At 40.5% G+C, this 24,200-nt stretch overlaps 1 protein-coding gene across 3 annotated transcripts in view; it reads left to right on the forward strand.

The window, feature by feature from the left end:
* The first annotated feature begins 253 nt into the window (after nucleotides 1-253).
* FHIP2A (FHF complex subunit HOOK interacting protein 2A) overlaps nucleotides 254-24,200 on the forward strand; it is a 37,544-nt gene continuing 13,597 nt past the window's right edge. The window contains exons 1-10 of one of the 3 annotated variants that reach the window (XM_006076968.4): nucleotides 254-584; nucleotides 6,846-6,924; nucleotides 13,955-14,124; nucleotides 15,891-15,995; nucleotides 16,445-16,567; nucleotides 20,896-21,189; nucleotides 21,367-21,563; nucleotides 22,753-22,867; nucleotides 23,479-23,555; nucleotides 23,861-24,053. In XM_006076968.4, the coding sequence (XP_006077030.1) occupies nucleotides 540-584; nucleotides 6,846-6,924; nucleotides 13,955-14,124; nucleotides 15,891-15,995; nucleotides 16,445-16,567; nucleotides 20,896-21,189; nucleotides 21,367-21,563; nucleotides 22,753-22,867; nucleotides 23,479-23,555; nucleotides 23,861-24,053 (1,398 nt within the window). In that variant the 5' untranslated portion in view covers nucleotides 254-539. Of the gene's footprint in view, nucleotides 585-708; nucleotides 3,472-3,507; nucleotides 4,477-6,845; nucleotides 6,925-13,954; nucleotides 14,125-15,890; nucleotides 15,996-16,444; nucleotides 16,568-20,895; nucleotides 21,190-21,366; nucleotides 21,564-22,752; nucleotides 22,868-23,478; nucleotides 23,556-23,860; nucleotides 24,054-24,200 lie in introns of those variants that run through there. The other 2 variants (XM_044935488.2, XM_044935489.2) reach the window with 2 other exon arrangements.

Consider the following 24,200-nt stretch of genomic DNA (forward strand, 5'->3'; position numbering starts at 1 on the left):
AAGCATGACGGTGTGTCGGCAGGAGACTGAGGCGGCAGCGCCCAGGCCCGACTCCCGACCCCAGGCCGGCCGCGGCCTCTGGGTGCCTCTCCTACCCCCGCGGCGTCCGGCCGCCCAGCCGCAGGGTCGGCCTGGCCTGGCGGGGGCCTCCCCAGGCCGCGGCGGCGCCCCCTGCAGGCCGCGGCGGGCAGAGCGGGCGGAAGGAACCCGAGTCGAGCTGCCACCGTGTCCAAGTCGGGGCCGGAGCCCGAGCCGGAGCCGAAGCCGGAGCCACCGCCGCCGGAGCGTCGCGGGCCCAGAGTCCGCGCGGAAGGCCCTCCTCGCCGCCCGCCACGTCGCCGCGCCCGCCGGAGCCGCCGCGCCGCCCGCTCACACCTGAAGCGGCCGGGCCGGGCCCGCCTCGGCCCTCTGCTCGTCCTCCCCGCCCCGCACCGGCCTTCACTCTGGAGCGGCCCCGGCAGCCGCAGCAGGGGCGGCGGCGGCGGATCGAGGAGCTCTCCAGGTCGTCCCGGGAGAAGCTGCTGCAGTCCCGGGACAAGATGTTCTCCAAGTTCACCTCCATCCTGCAGCACGCCGTGGAGGCGGTAAGGCCGCGGGGCTGCGGGCGCACGACAGGCCGGGGATGGCGGCGGCCTACGTTCCCCGCCGCCGGCCCCGGGCAGAGAGAGCCTGGCGGCCTCGGCGTCCCCGGCCCCGCGAAGGAGCGAGGCCCGGGGCGGGCGCTGCGGGGTCGTCGGGGCGCCTGGGGCCTCGGGCCTGGCTCTGAGCGGACCCCCTGCTCTCCTTCCTGCTCCGGGCCGGCCTGGAGCCCTTTTTCTCACTCTAAGAGGGCAGGCGGGAGTCCCCGGGAGGAGCGACCGCTCCCGGCCCGGATCGGGGGTCGTCCGATTCCTCCGATGGGACCAGGGGAGTCGGGGAGCACCTGGCAAGGTCTTGGGGCGCTCCCCCGGACTCCCTGACCGTTAACCTTCTCCCTCAAAAAGTGGTCAGCGTTGACCGAGACAAAAGAAACGGCCTAACACTATTTGGGTTTGTTTTGTTTTGTTTGGGGGGGCGGGCAGGACGGGGTGCTCTTGCCGGGGGGCGCGGCTCTGGCAGGGAGGCAGCCCACCCGACCGGTTTCGTAATCTAGCCAGGTTTTGCTCTCGCGGGCCGGGCGGCCGAACTCAGCTGGATCTCCTTGACCAGTGTGAAATGCATTTGGAAGGTCTGATCGAGTGTGATTTAGACATTTTCCAAGCCCTTACCCAGCACCAGGACCATCTGTTTCCTTTCTTCTCTTCCTTTCCTGGACGCTTTTCGTCTATCCTGCAGTTGTACCCCGTTTTGAGGATTTCAGACACCAGCATAGGGGGACAGCACTCAAATCGAACACTACTAAAAGAGAAGTAACTCATAAGAATGTGTCTTCCTGCTGATTCAGTGATAAGGGGTCGCGTTGCTTTACTTCGGTTGTTTTATTTTAGGCTGGCAGAATTGCCCAAATCGAAAAAGGCACCCTGAAGTTCATAACAAGTGCAGTTTTGCTAGACGTGCTACTTGGCTAGTTTTAAAAATGTCATTCTCTTTCTGTGTTCAGGTTTTGGGTGACATAGCACATTCAGATCTACATAACTTTAAGGGGGGAAAACACAGTTTGCAATAGAACAGTTTTTATGGCCAGATAAACATAAAATGGATCTTTAAAACTCAGTAATGGAAAACTTTTGTATAGTTCTTAAGCACTGTGTGGGAAATGTTTGAGTCATTTTAGATCTGCTACAGGTTCTTGAGAAAAGGAATGTATCAAATCAGGCAAGACAGGGTTTTTCATGAATGAAGAGCAGTATTGCTCTTGAGGGAGATGATAGCCTTAGACTCAAAGGCAATTTTTAATTTTTCTTTCTTGCTTATACACCAGCTACAGCACCTTACTTTTAGAATTCAATTAAAATTTATAAAAAACAGTGATATTTACATTTTATATTATTCCTTAACTTAAAATATCAAGAATCATTTACTTTTTTGACACTGAATACAGCTTCATACTGAGATAATTGGGGATAAGAATTTATTACATCATTTATATTCTATACTAATTCAGGCTGATATTTACAGAAATAAGCACTTAGAAAAAGAAAGATGGCTGTCAGTGCTCTCACAGTAAAGACTCATTTTTGTCCTGAGGCCTGTGTTTTCTGTCTGCATTATCTTCTTATAATTGTGTATGTTAGCATCTCCCAAATTATCCGTGTAAATTGTCTGACTCTGTCTCTGTAATATCCAGCTTGTCTGCTTTGCTGAGGTTAGAAAAAGAGTGGATTATATTCACCTGCCCCTGGGAGTTAATGCACTGCATTTAGAAAAGTAGTGTTTTTATTTACTTAGCATTAATGTTTTCAATTGTGATACTTACTAGTTTACCTTGATAGGCAGTTAAATGTGATGAAAAATTTTTGGTGTACTTTTTTTTCTTTTCCCTTTAACCATTGTCTTGGAAATGAACCCATATGTAATGCTGAATAAGCCATCTTTGTGTTATTTGAAGAATATCTTTTTTTTTCCCTAGCCCAAGATTGGTTTCCATTTATTCACTTCTGTTTATTTGCTTGACTTTTTTTCTATGGCCTAGTCTTACCATTCCTCAATGGCCTAGTCTTACCATTCCTCAGTTCATTTCATTAGCTTTTCTCTATCCTCCTTTTAATTTGTTTGCCCAATTAGTATTTTCTGATATAGCATTGCAATTATGATTATCAGGGTTCTACAGAGAAGGGAGATAATCCTGCAGACAGATGCTGACATGACCTTTTTTCAATTGTGTCACTGTATGAATCTCTATAATGTTTTCTCAACCATTTTGGTATTATTTTCTAGGTTTTTTGATTCAATTGGATCCACCTTCAAATGTGTTTTTTAGGGTCAATCAGATACACATTCATTTAAATAGGGTTTAGGTGTAGAGTTTTCCTTATTGTGTAATTAATGGTTTCTTCTCACTTCCTGTTAACTACTTAAAAGGATGAAATACAACTAAGATATTTTCAAAGATCAGTACTTGAAGATGTGTTATTAATCTGATAGGCTACATTTTGAGTTTAGGAGAGAAATTCACACCCTGAATGAAAACAAAAACTGTAATGTAACTCTTGCCTCCTTTTTCAGAAATGACAGCTTTCCTTCAGGATAGAAATGATTGGCTAGTAAGAGTCAGGAAATTAGCTAGTTGCCACAAGTCTGAAATCAGGCCTCTCGTGTAGTTAGTTCTGAGGTGGATCATTTTAGCCCAGCTTCTCCAAAGGATAAATAAAACACCTTCCATTAGTACAACTCAGTATTTGTTGAGGGCCTTAGTCTGGGTAAGGTAGTCTGCCAGGGACTAATATCTTGTAATTCTAGTCAGTTCCATCCTTGAAGGCAGATTTATTCCAGGAGGATAAAAGGGCAATGTCAGGAAAAAATGTTTTATCTGTCTTAACTAGTTAATTCAAGGTAAGTCATCTTTAAGAATTTGGATGCATTATTATTTTCTTGTAAAATTATAATTAAGATTTAATGATGATTGTTGAGACTAGCAGTTCCTTAAAAATCTACTCTACAGTATGAATTAAAATGTCAAATGAAACGTAGGTAGTGTTTTCTTAAATGTATTCTTTTCCAGCAAGTGCTCTTTAACTGTCATCCTTTAGTCACGCAGCATACGTTTTAGGAGCCCATCAAGAAAGCACAGTGCAAGTTCACGGTGAGACTGCATTGGTAGGCAAAACAGACGCACAGGTTGAAGTATAAGCCGTGCCCAAGCTTGTGGCCTAGCCCCTAGAGCCAGACAGAGCAGGGTTCTGGGCTTGCCTCTGCCCCCTGCTTCTTCACTGGACAACTTACTTAGTCTTTGTATGTTTCAGTTCCTCATTTTTGTTGTTCAGTCAGTGAGTCGTGTCCTACTCTTTGGGATCCCATGGGCTGCAGCACAGCTGGCTTCCCTCACAGTAAAATGGAAGTAATTAGACCTATCTGATAGAATTGTGAAAATTAGAATGACAAGTACTTAATGCAGTGCCTGGCACATAGTAAGTGCTTAAGAAATGTTAATCATTATTGTTATTATTTGGATAATTGTTCTGTTAGTACGTTCTGTAGGAGGAGGGGAGCAAGCACTTAGGACTGGAAGGCTCCCTGGAGGAAGTGAGACTTGAGCTGGACTTACAGAGGCAGAGGAGATAGGAGGGGGGGTGTCAGAAAATTGCCCGGAGGAAGAAGCAATTTAAAAGAGTTGGGCGTGGAATGTTGATGATGCCTGTGAGGCTGCAGGAGTGGCTCTGAGAACACTACTTCTCATCTGAGTTATCAGTTGCTGCTGCTGCTGCTAAGTCGCTTCAGTTGTGTCCCACTCTTCGAGACCCCATGGACTGCAGCCTACCAGGCTCCTCCGTCCATGGGCTTTTCCAGGCAAGAGTACTGGAGTGGGCTTCCATTGCCTCCTCTGGAGTTATCAGCTAGGTAGGTCCTTTTGTGTGGTAGGTATTTTGGGGAAAGACCTCCAGGTTTTTAATTACCAGTGGTGTTGCCTTCTGCAGATCAGTGAATGGCTCTAAGTCTTGACAAGACTTTGGGAAAAGTTGGAGTTCATTGTGAGAATTTAAGGCCACATGTAAGTGTAAACTTTGGCACTGTGCCTGGCACATAAAAGTGAAAGAAAAATGAAGTCGCTTAGTCGTGTCCTACTCTTTGCAACCCCATGGACTGTAGCCTACCAGGCTCCTCCATCCATGGAATTTTCCAGGCAAGAGTATTGGAGTGGGTTGCCATATCCTTCTCCAGGGGATCTTCCTGACCCAGGGATCGAACCCGGGTCTCCCGCATTGCAGGCTGATGCTTTACCAGCTGAGCCACCAGGGAAGCCCTGGCATGTACCTACTCACTAAATGGCAGCAGCTGCCCTGTATTCACTCAATAAACGTTACTCAGTGCTTACTATGCGCCATCATTGACTTGGAAACTGGGGGTTCAGTGATGAACAAGATGATATAATCTTTGTAAACTCGCTGAGTTCGCAGTCTAGTGGAGGAGATGGATAACTCAACAGTCACCAGCATGGGCTCAGGGCTGGGAGAGAGGGAGCCGGCAGTCAGGGAGAGGATGCCGCAAGCACGCGTGGAAAGGACTGTGCCCTCGGCAGGAAGTCTGGCCAGATTTCTCCGGGAAAGTGATATACCCTCAAATTCCCTTGGAAAAATTAAACAAAGTGTAATGTTTACACTTAACAAACTCAATACATTTTTTGAAACACCAAATTTCATTTGGGTTTGTCCCAATTGTTAATACAGAATTAATTGATTAATAACACTTGTTAATACTGCATAAAGCTAGTGTGTTAAAAGGTCTATAACACAAGAGAAATTCTATATATTTTGAGGAGGATTCTAAAAATAAGTAGCTGATTAAAACTGACTTTTTAATCTAAAAGTTTCAGGAAGATTATTTTCCCAAATTAATTCTTTCTTTCTTATTTCTCTAATTTTTTTCTCAGTCTCCCACGAGTTTTCTCTCTCCATGTTCCTGAAGTATAGTAACCCCAAAGATTTTTAACTCCATTGTTAAGGATCTTAAAGTCTTTAAAATTTTTTCATAGCCTTCTATTTGGAAATGAGATGAATATTTACATTTTCTTAATGCAGTACTATTCAGAGTGGTGTGAATAGGCACGGATGAAAAAGCTGGCAGAAAGATGTTGATGATTGCAGAAAAATTTTCAGGTCCATTTGTTTCCTGATTACGTTTCATCTTCTGGATTGAAACACTTAGGATATCATGACCAATGTTTATAATTTACTCAGTAGTTTGGAAATTGTTTTGAAAGGTTTTGAACTTTGAGGTCTTTATGGGAGAACCAATCAGAATGGAACAAGTAGAAGTTCAGAAGTAACATGACCTCTTAGGTCATCTGTTTAGATGAATCTGTGAAAATGGAAGATTACGCTGCCATAGTTGAGGTTCCCAAAACGGAAACCTATTTGCTATTACGAAAAGTGGGTCAGCTGTACTTTCTGATGAAAATTTATTGACAATGCTAAGACTGGGAGAGCATGCTCTCTCTGTCACTCATTTTAAAGAAAAGAAAATATTGTAAAGGTGCATCCAAATCTTTTTCTGTTTAATACCCATTTAAAATACTTTTAAGTTTGCAATGAGATGGTTGAAGGGATATAGTTTTGCCTTAAAACGTCTGAAGTAAATTTCAAAATCAAAAATGTGAGACATTTTTGACTTTGTGGAATTTAAATTGGTGGTATCTTGTTCCTGTGGTCATTTTGTTAAAAATATGCACTGCCTAATCTAGGCTTAAAAAGAAAAGGTTGACTTTTGTATGTCATTGAAAGTAGAGAACAGTTTTACTCTGATTACAGGGCTGACTTTGGTGTGTGTTTTAGTAGTGGTGATGTGGAACTAGTTACACAGCAGCTTTTTACTGTTTTGCATTTCAAAGTCCTAGGTACAAAGATCCCTGGTTATCAATAATTTCATTTTACTGATACTTTAGTAATAGAACAGTGTGTGTTTTCATTAAACTCTGTTACTTTTGAAGTCATTTATAGTAACTACTTTCAGGGAAGGAGAAAAAAATCCAATACTATAATTACTAATAACACTGATAAATGTGTTTTTCCTCTTTCTTAATAAATTATTTTACTTTCTTGGATTTGACATTGTTTTTGTTTCTCCTTGATATTTGACATACAGAATCAAATTAAAGCTCATTCCTTATTAATATGCTTGCTTTTGCATCATTACTAGAAAAATACAGTTATATTTAATACGAAGATTTTAATGCCATTTTCTTAATTGTTGTGGTCTTTTTGTTTGTGTAGCTTGCACCTTCTCTTCCTTTACAAGAAGATTTTGTTTACCACTGGAAGGCAATTACCCATTACTATATAGAGACTTCAGGTAAGAAACCATGCTGATGTTAATTAAACAGAAAATTTATGAAATATTAAAATACATACAAACTATTCTTCAAAGTTATTTTGCATGAAACTTATAAGCAATTTATTTTAATTCCTGTCATTTAAAAATACAGCTGTTGAACACCCACTATGTGTAAGTGTTGTTCTGGGCACTGGGTGGTATGCCACTCAAATAGACAAAAATATCTTCCCTAACAGAGCTTGTATGTTGATGGTTGTTGTTTAGTTGCTAAATTGTGTTTGACTCTTTGCACCTTCATGGGCTATATAGCCTGCCAGGCTCCACTGTCCATGAAATTTTCCAGGCAAGGATACTGGAGTGGGTTGCCATTTCCTTCTCCAGGGGATCTTCCCGACCCATGGATGGAACCCTGCGTCTCCTGCATTGACAGGCTGACTCTTTACCAGTGAGCCACTCAGGAAGCCCAGATATATTGATTGTATTAATCACTCTGTCATGTCCGACTCTTGCCACACCATGGACAATAGCTTGCCAGGCTCCTCTGTCCATGGGATTCTCCAGACAAGAATACTGGAGTGGGCTGCCATTCCCTTTTCCGAGATATATTGATTAGGAGGAAGCAAACAATAGACAAGTTCTCATAGTGTGTCAGATGATAAGTGCTAAGGAGAAAATGAAGCAGGCTGAAAGGGATGGAAGTGTTTGGGGACTGGGGACAGAGCCATCGGAGACAGACAGCTCTTTAAGATTAGAGAAATCCTCATTACCCCAGGTGACATCTGAGCCGAATCTGAAGGAAGGAGGAAGCAAGCCTGGAGGTGTCTAGGGAAAAGATCCAGGAGGGCGCACAGTGCACACACCCTGAGGCTGCAGGGTGCAGCCCTTGGCATGCGCTCGGGACCGCAGGAAGTGTGGCTGGAGCAGTGAACAAGGAGAGAAATGGGAGGAGATGACATCAACAGGGAGGGGCGCAGGTTCACCCAAGGCCTTGTAAGGCATTGTGAGGGCTTTGGCTTTTACTCTAAGATGGGGAGCCTTTAAAGGGTTTTGAGCAGAGGTGTAACATAATCGGCTTTAAAGAGATCACTCTGGCTTCTGCAAGAAACTTAGATTGCAAGTGTGCAGAGGTGAAGTTGGTAGAACAGGGGACTGTTGCAATGGTCTGAGCAATGTCAGTGGCTCAGACCAGGGTGGACGTGTGAGAAGTGGTTGTACTCTGGGTATATTTTAAAGAAACTTGTTAATGGATTGAATATTGGGTATGAAAGAATAAGAATCAAGGATAACTCCAAATGTTGGGGCTTAGGCAGTTGGAATAATAGAAGGAGCACTCATGGAGAATGGGATGAGGAGATTCCAGGAGGAGCAGGTTTGTGAGAACATTTTGGACTTGTTTAATTTGAGACACCCATTGTATGTGCAGCTGGATATTGTCAAGCAGACAGTAAGAAAAAGGCATCTGGGATTTAGGGTGGAGGAATAAACTGACATGGAATTGAGAATCATTAGCATGTAAGTGGAGAAGGCAATGGCACCCCACTCCAGTACTCTTGCCTGGAAAATCCCATGGGCGGAGGAGCCTGGTAGGCTGCAGACCATGGGGTCGCGAAGAGTCAGACACGACAGAGCAACTTCACTTTCACTTTTCCCTTTTATGCATTGGAGAAGGAAATGGCAACCCACTCCAGTGTTCTTGCCTGGAGAATCCCAGGGACAGGGGAGCCTGTGGGCCGCCGTCTATGGGGTCACACAGAGTCAGACACAACTGAAGCGACTTAGCAGCAGCAGCATGTAAGTGGAACTTCCCTGGTGGCTCAGAGGGTAAAGTGTCTGCCTGCAATGCGGGAGACCTGGGTTCGATCCCTGGGCCGGGAAGATCCCCTGGAGAAGGAAATGGCAACCCGCTCCAGTATTCTTGCCTGGAGAATCCCATGGACGGAGGAGCCTGGCGGGCTACAGTCCACGGGTCGGACACGACCAAAGAGTCCAAAGAGTTGGATACGACTGAGCAACTTCACTTTCACTTCACTTAATTAGGATTAAAGCCATGAGCCTGGCTGAGATTACCCGGGGATAGCTAGAGACAGATGGAAGAAAAAAAATATTCAGGAACTGAGCCCTCATACTCAGTGTTCAGCGATTAGGAAAATGAGAATGACAGCAAGCAAAGGAGATTTTGCTTTTGCCAGTGATGTGCCAGACTGCCAAGAGAGAATGGTGTTCTTGAAGCTGGAAGTAGAGAGAAGGATCACAGTGTCTAATGATGTCAAGTTGATGAAGGCTAGGAATGGATCATTGGATTCAGCCATGAGGAGCTCATCAGTGGCCTTGATAAGAGCCCTTTTAATAGCAAGAAAGAGAGAGGAGACCTGATTGGAGGAAGTGTAAGAGACAATGGACAGAGAACATATTTGGATGGTGTGTGAAGACCGCTCTCTTGAGGAGTGTTAGTGGAAAGGAGAGCTGAGAGACAGATCAACAGCCACAGGGAGAAGTGGCCTTGGGTGGGGGTAGGGGGGTTAATTTTTTTTTTTTAAGATGGAAGGTACTGCCATTTGTACTTTGGTGAGAATGAGCTGGTAGAGAAGGAAAGGTGGGACGAGAGTCATAGGAGATAATTTCTGAGCCATATCCTTAAGTTGGCAAGTGGGTTATGGGATCCTAGTGCATTAGCGAAGGCTTAGCCTTCATAGGCTTATGGACAGCTCACATCCATAAAATTAAGACAGAAAGGAAAACATATGGGTGTCAGTGCAGGAAAACAGTGGACATGGTGTGGACGGCTTTGGAAGTTATCTTCTTTGTGCTTCAGTCTTTCTTAGTGAATAGGCTGAAGAGCGAATATGGGGAAATGTGAATAAATTAGGTCAAAGTTTGGCAAAGTTTTTCTGTAAAGGGTCAGACAGTAAATATCTTAGGCTTTGTAGGCCATATAGTCTCTGTTGCAACTATTCAATTCTGTTGTTACAGTGCAAAAGCAACCTTCCACAATACATTAAAAGAAGAGCATTCCTTTGTTCCAGTACAACTTTATTAAAGCAGATGGCAAGGCTGGGTTTGTTCCATGAGCTGAAGTTTGGCAACCTCTGAAATAGGAAATAGAGTAGTAGCCTTGCTCCATAGCCCTGTGGGCTCCCTTAAGGAATATAGAGGTCAATGCTAGTGGATGTGCAGATTGAACACGTATTTTTTTAACTGAAAGAATACATGAAGAAAAAAAAACGTTGATTTGGCAGGCTGGTGGGGTCATAGATAATTCTTTAGAAGTAAGAAATTCCTCATTTTTATGTAATAAGTGATAGCAAACTATCTATATATACACCTTTAAATGTAAAGTGTAATTTTCACCTTAATTTGGATGTTTAGATGGCAGATCTATAGAAAAGGTTTTTGACAGGAGCAATCTTTTCAAAAAATGACTATTCTTAACCTTTGTGAGTTTTTCACCCCTCCACAGTCTTAAGGAAATGCTTTAAAGGAAGGCCTGTAAGTTCTTGCTATAAATGATTTTTTTTTTTTTTTGCAATCTCATAGCAAAATCAAGTGTATATGTTACAATAAAGTATGGGACAAAAAAGTGGGTCAGGCACAGAGAGAGAAGGAAGCAGGGAGAAAACTAGGAGGCGGCTCTGACCCTGGGCTTGAGGATGTGCAGTAAGTTTTGAGGTAGATAAGGAAGGCAAAGGCATTTCAGTAGAAGGAATAGCTTATGCAAAGGCGCTGGGGTCTAAACATGGGTTAGGATGGTGAGAGTGGACGGCAGAAACTAGATCTTCTAGGGAGCTCGGATTTTAATCCTGTCAAGTTGAGCTAATAGTTCATTTATTTCTCAAAAAAAAGGCCTTTTTGACTGTTTTTCTCCATAAATATGTGTAATCAAACCATGCTTAAATATTCATTCTTTCCTGGAATGTTTATATAAAACAGGTGAAAAAATACTTGTAAAAAGTAAATTTCAAATAAAATTACACACCATCTTTTATTAGCCCTAGGCTACTCATTTTAGAAGAAAATGAAGTGAGACATCATAAGTTAACATTCTTTGAATTCTTACTGTGTGCTGAGGCACTGGGCTTCACACACATTATTTCGTTGAAATCATACAGTAGCACTTACTGGTGTTGATCGGCTCCATTTCACAGATGTTGGTAGTGAGGCTTAAGTAGTTTGCCCAGGTCACCCAGCTAAAAGAGACAGAGCCAAAGCTTGAATCCAGGTTGTCCAAGTCCAGGAGACTCATGCTCTTAATACTATCCCATACTCAATCGTATTTGATATGTCCTCCTGGGAACAAAAGTGACTCTTCTCTTTGCCTTGTTTTCTCCATAAGGCTTTAGTATTATGGTTTAGTCTGTGTGTGTATATATACACATACATGTGTAAGTGTACAGACAGAGCTTTAGATCATCAGGTACATAGCATACCACGATTGTATTGCACAGACTATAGCAGTACTAAGTAAAGAACAATAGAGACATAAAAAACTTGTCATTCCCTAATACACTTTATATTTAAACATTTTATAACACTTCACATTTTATAAGAGTAATTTAACCCTTATAGAATAAATTTAGGTTGGTAAAACTATGTGTTTTTACTATGTTAAAAGTATTCATTAATTTTTACTTTAAAAAAATCAGTATTTTGTAAGAATTTTCCTGAGAAGTAGCTTTTACTTTGGGAGTAGATATCTGCTGATGAGAGGAGATGTCAGAATTTTCAGTAGAGGGTTTTTCTTTGGGCTCTTCATGTTTTCAGATCAGTTCAAGTCTTGACTTCCCAGTATTACAAAGCAATGTTCGTGCTAAGTCGCTTCAGTCGTGTCTGACTCTTTGCAGCTCTGTAGACTATAGCCCACCAGGCTCCTCTGTCCATGGGATTCTCCAGGTAAGACTATTGGAGTGGCTTGCCATGCCCTTCTCCAGGGGCTCTTCCTGACCCAGAGATCAAACCCATGTCCCTTAAGTCTCCTGCATTAGCAGGCAGGTTCTTTACCACTAGTGCCACCTGGGAAGCCCACAAAGCAATGTAGTAGTGATCAAAACCAAGCCTGTCCTCTCCGCATATCCTACATTATTCAGCTTAACATCAAGGCCAACTCATTTTTATATAAAGAGACCTAAAGTTTAGAGATGACAAGAATACACAGAACTGTACAAAAAAGATCTTCACCACCCAGATGATCACGAAGGTGTGATCGCTCACCTAGAGCCAGACATCCTGGAATGTGAAGTCAAGTGGGCCTTAGGAAGCATCACTGCGAACAAAGCTCGTGGAGGTGATGGAATTCCAGTTGAGCTATTTCAAATCCTAAAAGATGATCCTGTGAAAGTGCTGCACTCAATATGCCAGCAAATTTGGAAAACTCAGCAGTGGCCACAGGACTGGAAAAGGTCAGTTTTCATTCCAATCCCAAAGAAAGGCAATGCCAAAGAATGCTCAAACTACCGCACAATTGCACTCATCTCACACGCTAGTAAAGTAATGCTCAAAATTCTCCAAGCCAGGCTTCAACAATACGTGAACCATGAACTGCCAGATGTTCAAACTGATTTTAGAAAAGGCAGAGGAACCAGAGATCAAATTGCCAACATCCTCTGGATCATCGAAAAAGCAGGAGAGGTTCAGAAAAACATCTATTTCTGCTTTATTGACTATGCCAACACCTTTGACTGTGTGGATCACAAGAAACTGGAAAATTCTGAAAGAGATGGGAATACCAGACCACCTGACCTGCCTCTTGAGAAACCTATATGCAGGTCAGGAAGCAACAGTTAGAACTGGACATGGAACAACAGACTGGTTCTAAATAGGAAAAGGAGTACATCAAGGCTGTATAATGTCACCCTGCTTATTTAACTTATACACAGAGTACATCATGAGAAATGCTGGGCTGGATGAAGCACAAGCTGGAATCAAGATTGCTGGGAGAAATATCAATAGCTTCAGATATGCAGATGACACCACCCTTATGGCAGAAAGTGCAGAGGAACTAAAAAGCTTCTTGATGAAAGTGAAAGAAGAAAAGTGAAAAAGTTGGTTTAAACCTCAACATTCAGAAAACTAAGATCATGGCATCTGGTCCCATTACTTCATGGCAAATAGATGAGGAAACAGAGAGGCAGACTTTATTTTTTTGGGCTCCAAAATCACTGCAGATGGTGACTGCAGTCATGAAATTAAAAGATGCTTACTCCTTGGAAGAAAAGTTATGACCAACCTGGACAGCATATTTAAAAGCAGAGACATTACTTTGCCAACAAAGGTCCATCTAGTCAAGGCTATGGTTTTTCCAGTAGTCATGTATGGATGTGAGAGTTGAACTATAAAGAAAGCTGAGTGCCGAAGAATTGATTCTTTTGAACTGTGGTGTTAGAGAAGACTTTTGAGAGTCCCTCAGACAGCAAAGAGATCCAACCAGTCCATCCTAAAGATCAGTCCTGAGTGTTCATTGGAAGGATTGATGTTGAAGCTGAAACTCCAGTACTTTGGCCACGTGATGCAAAGAACTGACTCATTGGAAAAGACCCTGATGCTGGGAAAGATTGAAGGTGGGAGGAGAAGGGGACGACAGAGGATGAGATGGTTGGATGGCATCACTGACTCAAAGGACATGAGTTTGAGTAAACTCCAGGAGTTGGTGATGGACAGGGAGGCCTGGTGTGCTGCAGTCCATGGGGTCGCAGAGTTGGACACAACTGAGTGACTGAACTGAACTGAAAGTTTAGATCTTCTGAACTGGCTAATTGAAATAACATTTTTTAAATTATAAATGCATACAAAGTTCTGAGGTTATTTGTATTTTTTTCTGATCATGTTTCCATTTCCATACCCTATAAATGGTTCCTTTTCTGAATTATTATGCATGAGTATTAGCTTTAGAATATCTTTCAGAATATAGATTGTATTTGAATAAGATATAAACCTCACCTGTGTGAACAATTCAGATTTTTCTCTGAATAGAAACAGGGAAATACAAAGAGTATTGTAGGTGCAAATGTACAATTTAAAAATGTTTGAATATTTGATGAATGTCTTTATTTTTTAGATGATAAAGCCCCGGTGACAGATACAAATATTCCATCTCATCTGGAACAGATGTTAGTTATCTTAGTACAAGAAGAAAATGAACGGGAATTTGGAGAGACGGGGCCATGTATGGAATATTTACTTCATCACAAGATCTTGGAAACATTATATACCTTAGGGAAAGCTGATGTAAGTTCCTAATCCACATGATGTTCTTAGGCAAGTACATGTAATATATGTTTTCATGTCTTAGAGATACAGAAGCTGCCAAGCACTAAATTTAATTGTATAAGTATGTATTAAGCATGGAAGGATTCAAGTCAGTACATGAAAAAAAAAGAAAGTTGTATGGCCTGTATGAGTATGACTTTCCATAGAGGTAGCAAAGCTCCCAAATCCTCTAGACAACTGGTACTTAGGCTGCTTAGAATTACAGTGTAAACATTTATAAAAATCTACTCAAGTGCAAATGCTCAGAATCAAAGGAAATGAGAAGGATCCCATTGAATATTTCCCCCCCCTTTTTTTTTCTTTCTTTTTTTTTCCCATTGAATATTGGGTTACAAAAATTATTTTTCATAATCCTGAAAGAAAATGTCACTGATCATTCTGACATTAACACTTCTGATGAGTGGAACCAGTTCAAGTAAATCTCTTTGATGAATCTTCCTCTTCTTTAAAAATAAAGAGGTGATCAGCAACAGGCCTCCCCCAGCTCTAAAAATTGGTGCTTCTGTTCTGTGAATTTCTGTAATATATGTGAAAATCAAACTAAAGAAACCTCAAACAGATGTTTAAACAGCAAATAGAATTATGAAGTCGTATTGAAGACGATTTCCTTTTAATTAAGTCTGTAATTCTCCAATTCATTTTTAGGTTAGATTCATTCAGTTTATATTTTCTAGCTAAATATCTACTCACTAGTAACTTCCAATTCATTCCCTTCCTCCCTCCTTTTTCCTGTCCTTTATAGAGAGAGATTATGCAACATTATATTGAACAAATATTAATCAATTTCTGAGCAAATGTTAGTAATTATACTACTGGGAATTTTATTTTGATATTGGTGATTATAAATATTGTATTTTATCTGCATAATTTAAGGTATTTACTGTCTTCACATACTATTGTGCTTAAGATTATAGCTTATGCTATTTCCATATAATGTATCTATGTTGATGTTTTGGAAATGTTTTGTGACTATTTTAAATCTGAGTCAACATAAGCAGGTTAATTTTAGAGCGTGTAACCTTGCTAACTCATACTCTCTTAATTTACAGCATGCGTAATCGTCAGGTTTATCTGCCTTTCAGCAAATATTTAAAACAATTGGCATGTTGTCAAAACTTATTTATTAAATATTCATTGCCTATAATAATCATAATGTAAATAATTTTGTGACTAATTTAAAATAGCATTGTTAGATTAAATCATAGCCATTTATACATCAGATCAGATCAGTCGCTCAATCGTGTCCGACTCTTTGCGACCCCATGAATCGCAGGATTCCTTTATTTACATACATGTGTTAGACTTTATTTACTCCTCCATATATATGGTGAAAGGTTATTGATTACCTGTCATAAATGTAAGTGATAAGATGCTGCCTTTGCCTGGGCCAGGGAGTTTCCTTTTACCCTAGCATTTAGAACATTAACAGCTTGGCATTACCTGAACCAAACTCCAATCTCCATGGCACATTATCACCATGCTGTTTGTGATTACATCAGTCTGTGGTCTCACACACTCTTATAAATTTTATTTATAGAATACCAGTCAGTAATAATTTGATTCAGAATTTTATTTAGACAAAGTCATTAACTGTCTAATTGCATAGATTTTTGAAGGTGGAATATATTCACATACATTGTCTCTGATTTTTTTCAAGCTTTTGAGTAAATAAGTTTGCATTGTCTGTTTTTTTCTTGTTTGTGTTTTGTTTTTCCTGTACCCAGTGTCCTCCAGGAATGAAACAGCAAGTCTTGGTGTTCTATACCAAACTTCTGGGGAAAATCCGGCAGCCGCTACTCCCACATATTAACGTGCACAGGCCCGTGCAGGTAGCTTCTTCCCTTTACATCAAACTATTTGGTTCGCTGCTTTTTGCATAGAAATAATTTTATATGATTTTTCTAAGAGTAAAAATAACATGCAAAGTAGCACATGTTGATATTTGAGCTTTCTTGATGCATGACATTGTATTAAATGCACTTCATGTCTCTCTATTTCGCTCTTAAAATTTTATACATTAATTTTACCATTTACTTACTTCCATGACATCTCAAGAAGTTTATTAAATACCTCACTAATTTTTTAGAATAACATGTTTGAAAAACTTAATACTAGCACCTATTTGATACAGGTGATTGCAAATAGTGTTCTTTCTGGAAAATGCAATGTATTTGCATTATTTGAAAATTTTAAATATCCTGAAAGTGAATGAATGGCTGTTTAGATGTTTGTTAAAAAAATAGCCTAAGTTTAAATTTTGTTTTAAATTTTTTGACAGAAGTTGATTCGACTGTGTGGGGAAGTCCTTGCAACGCCAACAGAAAATGAAGAAATTCAGTTTCTCTGCATTGTGTGTGCAAAGCTGAAACAAGATCCCTATTTGGTTAATTTTTTCCTGGAGGTATAGTTTACTTCTTGTCAACCTTCAAAGTATGTGTGTATTAAAATTATCATGAGAATTGAATTCTCTAAATAATATTAGAAGAAATTACATTTTGTGAGTAACAGCCTGTTTTACTTCCCCAGAATTATTTTCATTTAGGAGCACTGTTTTATTTTAACCTGAAATCTCCTGAGAAAAACTGCTCTCAAAGAATGTGACTGAACCACATGTAGGGAGCAGAACAGGGGCTGGACAAATACAAAGCTACAGCTTAGGAGCACAGCTCGAAGGGCAAATGTGGAAGAGGGAAGTCATGGGAATTTTTAAGCTATCATATTTTCAGCCAGGCTTGCTCAAGCGTGGTGTGTGGGTAACCTGACCTAGGGTAAGAATGGTGTGTGCAGATTTGGACAAGATGTGAAACATCACGAGTCACCTCCCCACCCTGGTGTAGCATTGGGATTGCTCTGCTAACTGGCACTGTCTTTTCCTAGCCGTAGTCACCAAATTGTGGTTTACTTAAATCAGTTAATATTTGGATTTTATTTCCAGTTTTAAATTAGAAAATAACTCTTCTGTTTTTCCTGCTTTCATTTACTTTTTTTACTACTACTACTACTGAGTCACTTAAGTCGTGTCCGACTCTGTGTGACCCCATAGACGGCAGCCCATCAGGATGCTCCATCCCTGGGATTCTCCAGGCAAGAACACTGGAGTGGGTTGCCATTTCCTTCTCCAATGCATGAAAGTGAAAAGTGAAAATGAAGTCGCTTAGTCAGGTCCGACCCTCAGCGACCCCATGGACTGCAGCCTTCCAGGCTCCTCCATCCATGGGATTTTCCAGGCAAGAGTACTGGAGTGGGGTGCTTAGCAGTAGTCATTTAGAAATATATTAGGGAAAATGTTGGTGTTTTTTAGTTTTTAAAAAAAGGGTTTTTTAATCTTTTTTTTTTAGATTGAGGTGTGTTATACACAGTACAACTCAGTCTCTCTGATTCTGTGAGTTTGACAGACACAGTTTTATAACCACTGCGGCAGTCAAGATACACAGCAGCTCCATCACCTGACCTCATGTCCCTTCTTGGTCATCCTATTTCTGCCTCTGGCCCTAGCAATCATTGATCCGTTTTCATCCCAAGTTTTCTCTTTTTCAGAAAGTCATAAAAATATAGTCAGCCTTTTGAGTCTGGTATTTCTTATTTCACTTCCATGCATTTGAGAGTCTTCTGTGATTTTGATCACAAACAGATACTACTTTATACTACTGAGTAGTATTCTGTTGTATGGATGGACCACCGTTGTTTATCCATTCACCAGTTGAGGGATTTTGGGGCCAGTTTGAGATAATTACAAATGAGGCCATTGTAAACATTCACAGATTTTTGTGTGGACTTAGATTTTAATTTCACTTCGGGAAGTACCTAGGAGTAGGATTTCTGGATCATGTAGTAGTAAGTGTGTATTTGCAAAACTCTTTCCAAGTGGGTTTATCATTTTGCAGCCCGGGAGCAATGTATGAGAGTTGTTGTTCCACGTCCTGTCAGAGTGGGTGTTGTCAAGTTTTTTGTTGTTGTTGTTTTGTTTTTAAAACTTTTAGCCATTCTAATAGTTGGGTTCATTTTTTATTTCATTTTATTGAGTAAGTAATTCAGGATATTATTCTGCACTGTTACTGCGGGTAGGTAAGCACCTATCTTACCAAGATGCAAAATTGCGTGGATTTAAATTTCTAAGTTAGTGTTAAGGACTATGAATACCTGTTTTCCATGACATATATTTTGAAAATTTGCTTCAAAATGATTGTAATAGCCTTGTGATATAAACATATCAAATATCTTGATTTGGCTAACTGTGAGATTTTTCTTCTCAAAGTTCATTTTTAGTTAAGTTTGCTTAGGTAACCAAATTACTTTAGATGCATAGATTTTTTCCCAAGCTTAAGCTTTAAGGGGATTTTCTCAGAATCTCTGATACTTGTTTCAGAAGTACACAGCCATAGATCAGAAATTGAGAATTTGCAGGCATATGTATGTCTGCCTGTCTTCAGAGAAACATTTACAGGTAGACCTCAGCATAAAAACCAGCCTTCTGAATTAGTGTCATGTCTGCTGTAATCCCGCATTTTTATAACACCTACTTCTCCAAAGCCTGGGGTGGTAGGTGACTCCATTTTCTGAACTGACTTGACTATTCCTATGCTTTTAATATTAATGCTTTTAATGTCAGTTATTACAGTCTCCCTGGCATTAGAGTCATTTATGTGCATTTTATTTTCTCTTCCTTGTCAGTAAGCTCCTTGAGGACAAGGATTCTATTTTATTAATCTTTGGGTCCCCATAGCTTCTCTGGTATCTAGCACAATGCACAATAACTGTTTAATTAACACATTGAATGAATGAATCTTTTGAGACATGCAGCTTTATCACTAGTATGATAGCAATAGAGCTTCCCTTGTGGCTCAGCTGGTAAAGAATCCACCTGCAGTGCGGGAGACCTGGGTTTGATCCCTGGATTGGGAAGATCTCCTGGAGAAGAGAAAGACTACACACTCTAGTATTCTGGCCTAGAGAATTCCATGGACTGTGTAGTCACGGGGTCGCAAAGAGTCAGGCACAACTGAGCGACTTTCACTTTCACTAGTAATAGAAGTACTTTGCATTTCTCAAGCATATATCCCATGAGATCTAATCTCTCGCTTCATTTACATCAGCCAGTAGATGCGTTTGCTATGAGTTAAATGCAGATGGTACATAAGTTAGAAACATTCTTTGCTGTAAAGGAGTTGGTAGTCTGGTGATGAGCAAAGACTAACGTTCAAATACTGTAATCTGAACTGAACTGAACTGAAGGTAGAGTAAAGCGAGTATCATAAGAAAGATACAGAGTAAATGCCCCTAAAACTTCACAGGATAAAGAGATCACATCTGCCTTGGTCATTAGGAGGGAGCATGGAAGAAGTTGTCCTTGAAAGGAGCCCTGACAGATGTCTGAATAAGAATGGGCGAGCACAAGAAAAGGAGTGAAGATAGGAGGTCCGTGGTGTGATTCACAGTTTAATTAGGCTATGTGGTAAGAAAGGGACCCAGACAGGTAGATTGGAATTGTCAAAGGCTTTGAATTCGTGTTTGCAAGCAGAGCTTTTTTAAAATGCAGATCCCTTGGTTCCACCTCCAGATATTTTCATTCTGCATTTTCAGCAAGCCCCACAGAAAACCGTGAGCCAGCAGTCCTGAGTTGAGAAACACTAGTTCAGGGAGTGAGTGCTCCAAGTGAAAGTGTTAGTTGCTTAGTCATGTCCGACTCTTTGCGACCCCAGGATTGTTCTTCCTCTTGCCATTCTTATGCGCGATGCTCCTCCCAAAAACAGTATTAACATTTTAGATGGAATAAAATATTTGACATTCATAAAAACTATAATACACAGTTAACTTCATAGGAAATTGGGAAGTTGTTTGGAATATTCATTCAGTTCCATAGGATTGTTTTCTTCTAATATATGTGCTATGAGCTCAATTTCTCAATAAGATTGGTCTAAACTATACCTTTAATAGCAATAAAAGTGATTTATAATATCTATCATGTAATTTTGGAAGTGGAACTTTGACTTTATTCAGCATTTAATGCACTTCTCTGATGAAGCACTCTGATAGGTCCTGCAGAGAAGCTGATTTATGATGAATTCTAAATTGTGTGTGTGATTTGATTTTTTTGCTCTTGCGTTTAAATAGAAAGCAAGAAACCTTTGCCTGGAAACTAATGATTTGCTTCAAGTTAGGTTCTTTTTGTGTTTGGCTATGTACAGTGTGGGGAGGGGGGTCACAATATTTCAAGAAAATCTTCATTTTTATCCTCACAAACACTAACAAGAATGTCCTCAGGGTATTGAGTTATATTTACAGATCAGAGGTATACGGAAAAGCCTTAAAAAAATCATCTTAGAAACTTATTTTAGAAGAATCAGCATTAGGGCTATTTATTTTTAGTAGGCCAGTGATGAGAAAACAATTAACAGCAACTGAAACTTCCTGAATCTTATTTTTTCCTCACTAACATCAGTTGTTTTCAGTAGGAGTCAAATAATTATTACTAATATTGTTCATTGTTTACAGTCAGTATAAAACATTTTGTAGATCCTGTTGTGAAAACTATGATACACGCCTATGTAATTTTAAGACATCTAAAGCACAATTTGTTTAAGTCTGGGTATTTTCATTTGTCATAACAGTTTTATCTGTTGTGACAGTGGCCAGATATTGAGTGTTAATTACAGAAAAACGCATTAAAATATGATTTCTATTCTATAAGGTTTTTGACGTGAATCTTACAAAACATGTGTTCCTTTTCAGAACAAGTTTAAATCATTGGCTTCCCAAGGAGGCCCAAATGCAATTTCAGAAGATGTATTAAAAGGTCAAGATTCCTTGTCAACAGATACAGGCCAGTCCTGTCAGCCAGAGGAACCATCGGCTGCTTCTGGAACGGAGCACACAGACTTAGAAGATGAGCCTTCTCATCAGACGGGTGCCCTGTCCACGAGCTTGGAAAATCTCAGCACCACTGCACTGCCAGAGGCCACAGTTGTTCGTCCAAACCAGGATTACAACCTAGTGAATTCTTTGTTAAATCTTACTAGAAGTCCTGTGAGTCATCTTCTTTTCTTTTTTTTCCCCCTAACATAATCACCATTAAATGCATAGAAAAAAAAAATACTGTTTTTATTTTGGCATAAAACGTTAATCTGTTTAAGGGGAATTTTTCCAAACAACCTGAGGTATGTCTGACTCAAGCACTGAGAGGGTGTGTGTTTTTCCCCTCAGGATGGCCGAATAGCCGTGAAAGCCTGCGAGGGCTTGATGCTCCTAGTGAGCCTGCCGGAGCCAGCCGCCGCCAAGTGCCTCACGCAGAGCACGTGCTTGTGCGAACTGCTCACTGACAGGCTCGCCTCCCTGTACAAGGCCCTGCCTCAGTCAGTGGACCCCTTAGATATTGAAACAGTGGAAGCAGTTAACTGGGGGTAAGAGCCGCTTTTTGTGTTTTCCTATGAACGTGGCCTCTTAAACATACACTTTTAAATCCATTTGCGTTTTGCAGTGATAGACCTCTTTAGGTTTGAAAAATATAACATTGCTAGTCATCATTAAACCAGATTGTTTTGAAGCTTGCTTTGAACTCTGTTATCAGGAACGAATTGGCGTGGTAACAGTCTAGGTGCTACATTGTTAAGCTATTTCCCTTTGTCTCTTGTAGTGATCAGTTAATACCTTAAGATCAATAACTTTATCTGACTATATTTTTTTAAAAACCAAAAAACTTGTGTGGAACCTCACCTCCCACCTCTCTCACCTGTTTCCCCCAGCATTACGGCTACCCTCTTGATTCTCATATGAAAACAGGATTACTGCAGAACATTTATAAGTTATTAAAAGTGTGAAAGTAGTTCAGTCGTGTCCTGACTCTTTGTGACCCCATGGACTATACAGTCCATGGAATTCTCCAGGCCAGAATACTGGAGTGCATAGCCTATCCCTCCCCCAGTGGAGCTTCCCAACCCAGGAATTGAACCGGGGTCTCCTGCATTCCAGGCAATTGTTTACCAGCTGAGCCACAAGGGAAGCTCATTAAAAGTGTAAAGCAGCAAAAATAAAATTACTCGTAATCCCACCACTTGTAAGCAGCCTAACATTTTTGACATCAGAACCTGTTACTGTTTCCATGTGCATTTTTAACCCTTCTTTGGTTTATACTTGTTTTTTTTCCACCCTGTACTCTGGCAGCATCTGTAGGCCAGACCCACTTCTTAACTTCATTACTGAGTAGTATTTTAAGGCAGGAAGAGAAGCAGGCCAGTCGGTTCCTTTTGCCGTCCCTCCTTTACGCTCCTTTCCTTTCGTCCTAGAGGCTGAAAACTTCCAACTTTCCATTCCTGTTACTTGGTCAAATTTATGGTGGAAATATCAGGAGCTGTCTCAGTAGTTTTTCTGCTGCAGCTCCATTCTCCACTTAATGAGTGAAAATTATTTGCAACTTTTATCTAAAAAGTTTTATCTTTGGCTTTCATGTATAAAACCCTCTTCTGATTGTCATCCAGTCTCACCCGCCTGAATATATCATCCCGTGTGTTCATTCACGGGCCTTTATCTCCCCGTATGCATTGAATTGGATTAATGCTTTCGAATAACTCTGTGTTCTTCTGTGTCCTATAGCTTGGACTCGTATAGTCATAAAGAAGATGCTTCAGCATTTCCCGGAAAAAGAGCCTTAATTTCATTTCTCTCCTGGTTTGATTATTGTGATCAACTCATAAAGGAAGCACAAAAGGTTTGAATACTTTCGTTGTTTATTGATAACTTAAAAATGTAAATAACTACTGAGTGAATTTGAATACTCAATCTATATTCATAAATGTCTTAATTGTCTTAGGATAGATAGCACAGTTAGTGAAATAAATAAAATGAAATAACAAACCCTCCAAAAGTATACATGTGTTTGTGCATGTGTGTATGTATGTGTATTACAGCGTACACATCTGGTATGTATATGTGTATGGCATACACATCATGTATGTATGTATGATTTATCTGGAATAAATCACAGTTAAGTTCTGCCCTTATGTTTCTTTAAGTATTATAGCGCAACCCTTTACAAGGTAACATCGGCTTCCCTGCATTTCTCCTCTTTGGGGAGATGTTAATATAATAAGCGGTTGGGATAATATTTTTATCCTGTTTGTCTTTATTCTTGGAAATTTAAATAACATGTAAAGGAACCAGTAGCTAACATCTCATCTAGGTTTATATGCCATCAAGAAGATAAGCAATAGGCAAGTTTGTTTTTCTACATTAAATTAGATGGAGAGTGCAAATTGATTTGTTGGTGTTATAAATTAATCTCTCATTAAAAAAAATATGATACTTAATACTATGTTCTAGACTGCTGCTGTTGCTCTTGCCAAAGCTGTTCATGAAAGATTTTTTATTGGTGTTATGGAACCTCAGCTAATGCAAACGTGAGTGGCCTCTTTGTTGTTGTTTAGTAGCTAGGTCGTGTCTGACTCTTTGTGACCCCGTGGGCTGTAGCCTGCCAGGCTCCTCTGTCCATGGGATTTTCCAGGCAAGAATACTACAGTGGGTTGCTATTTCCTTCTCTGGGGGATCTTCCCAACCCAGGGGTCAAACCCATGTCTCCTGTACTGCAGGCAGATCCTTTACCTCTGAGCTACCAGGGATGCCCATGAGTGGCCTCTTTACTTTTTGAAAAAAAATCACTGTGTTCTTGATATTCTTGCCCCCTAATTACCTGTTTATTATGCAGTTCTGAGATGGGTATTCTGACATCAACTGCTCTGCTCCATCGCATTGTTCGGCAAGTAACCTCCGACATTTTGCTTCAAGAAATGGTGTTTTTTATCCTTGGAGAACAGAGGGAACCAGAAACTCTGGCAGAAATTAGCAGACATCCTTTAAGACATAGGTTAATTGAACACTGTGATCACATATCTGATGAGGTGAGCTATACAAGGATTTAGAATTGGACTTAGGTTCTTTGACGTACTGACTTTGATGTACTTGTCATGTTTTAAATACAGCCTTATTTTATGTGGCTTTCTATTTTGAAAATTGAAATCATGAAAAATAGTTTAAGTATTTTTCAG

The sequence above is a fragment of the Bubalus bubalis genome, chromosome 23, assembly GCF_019923935.1.
Source record: "Bubalus bubalis isolate 160015118507 breed Murrah chromosome 23, NDDB_SH_1, whole genome shotgun sequence".
Classification (NCBI taxonomy): Eukaryota; Metazoa; Chordata; class Mammalia; order Artiodactyla; family Bovidae; genus Bubalus; species Bubalus bubalis.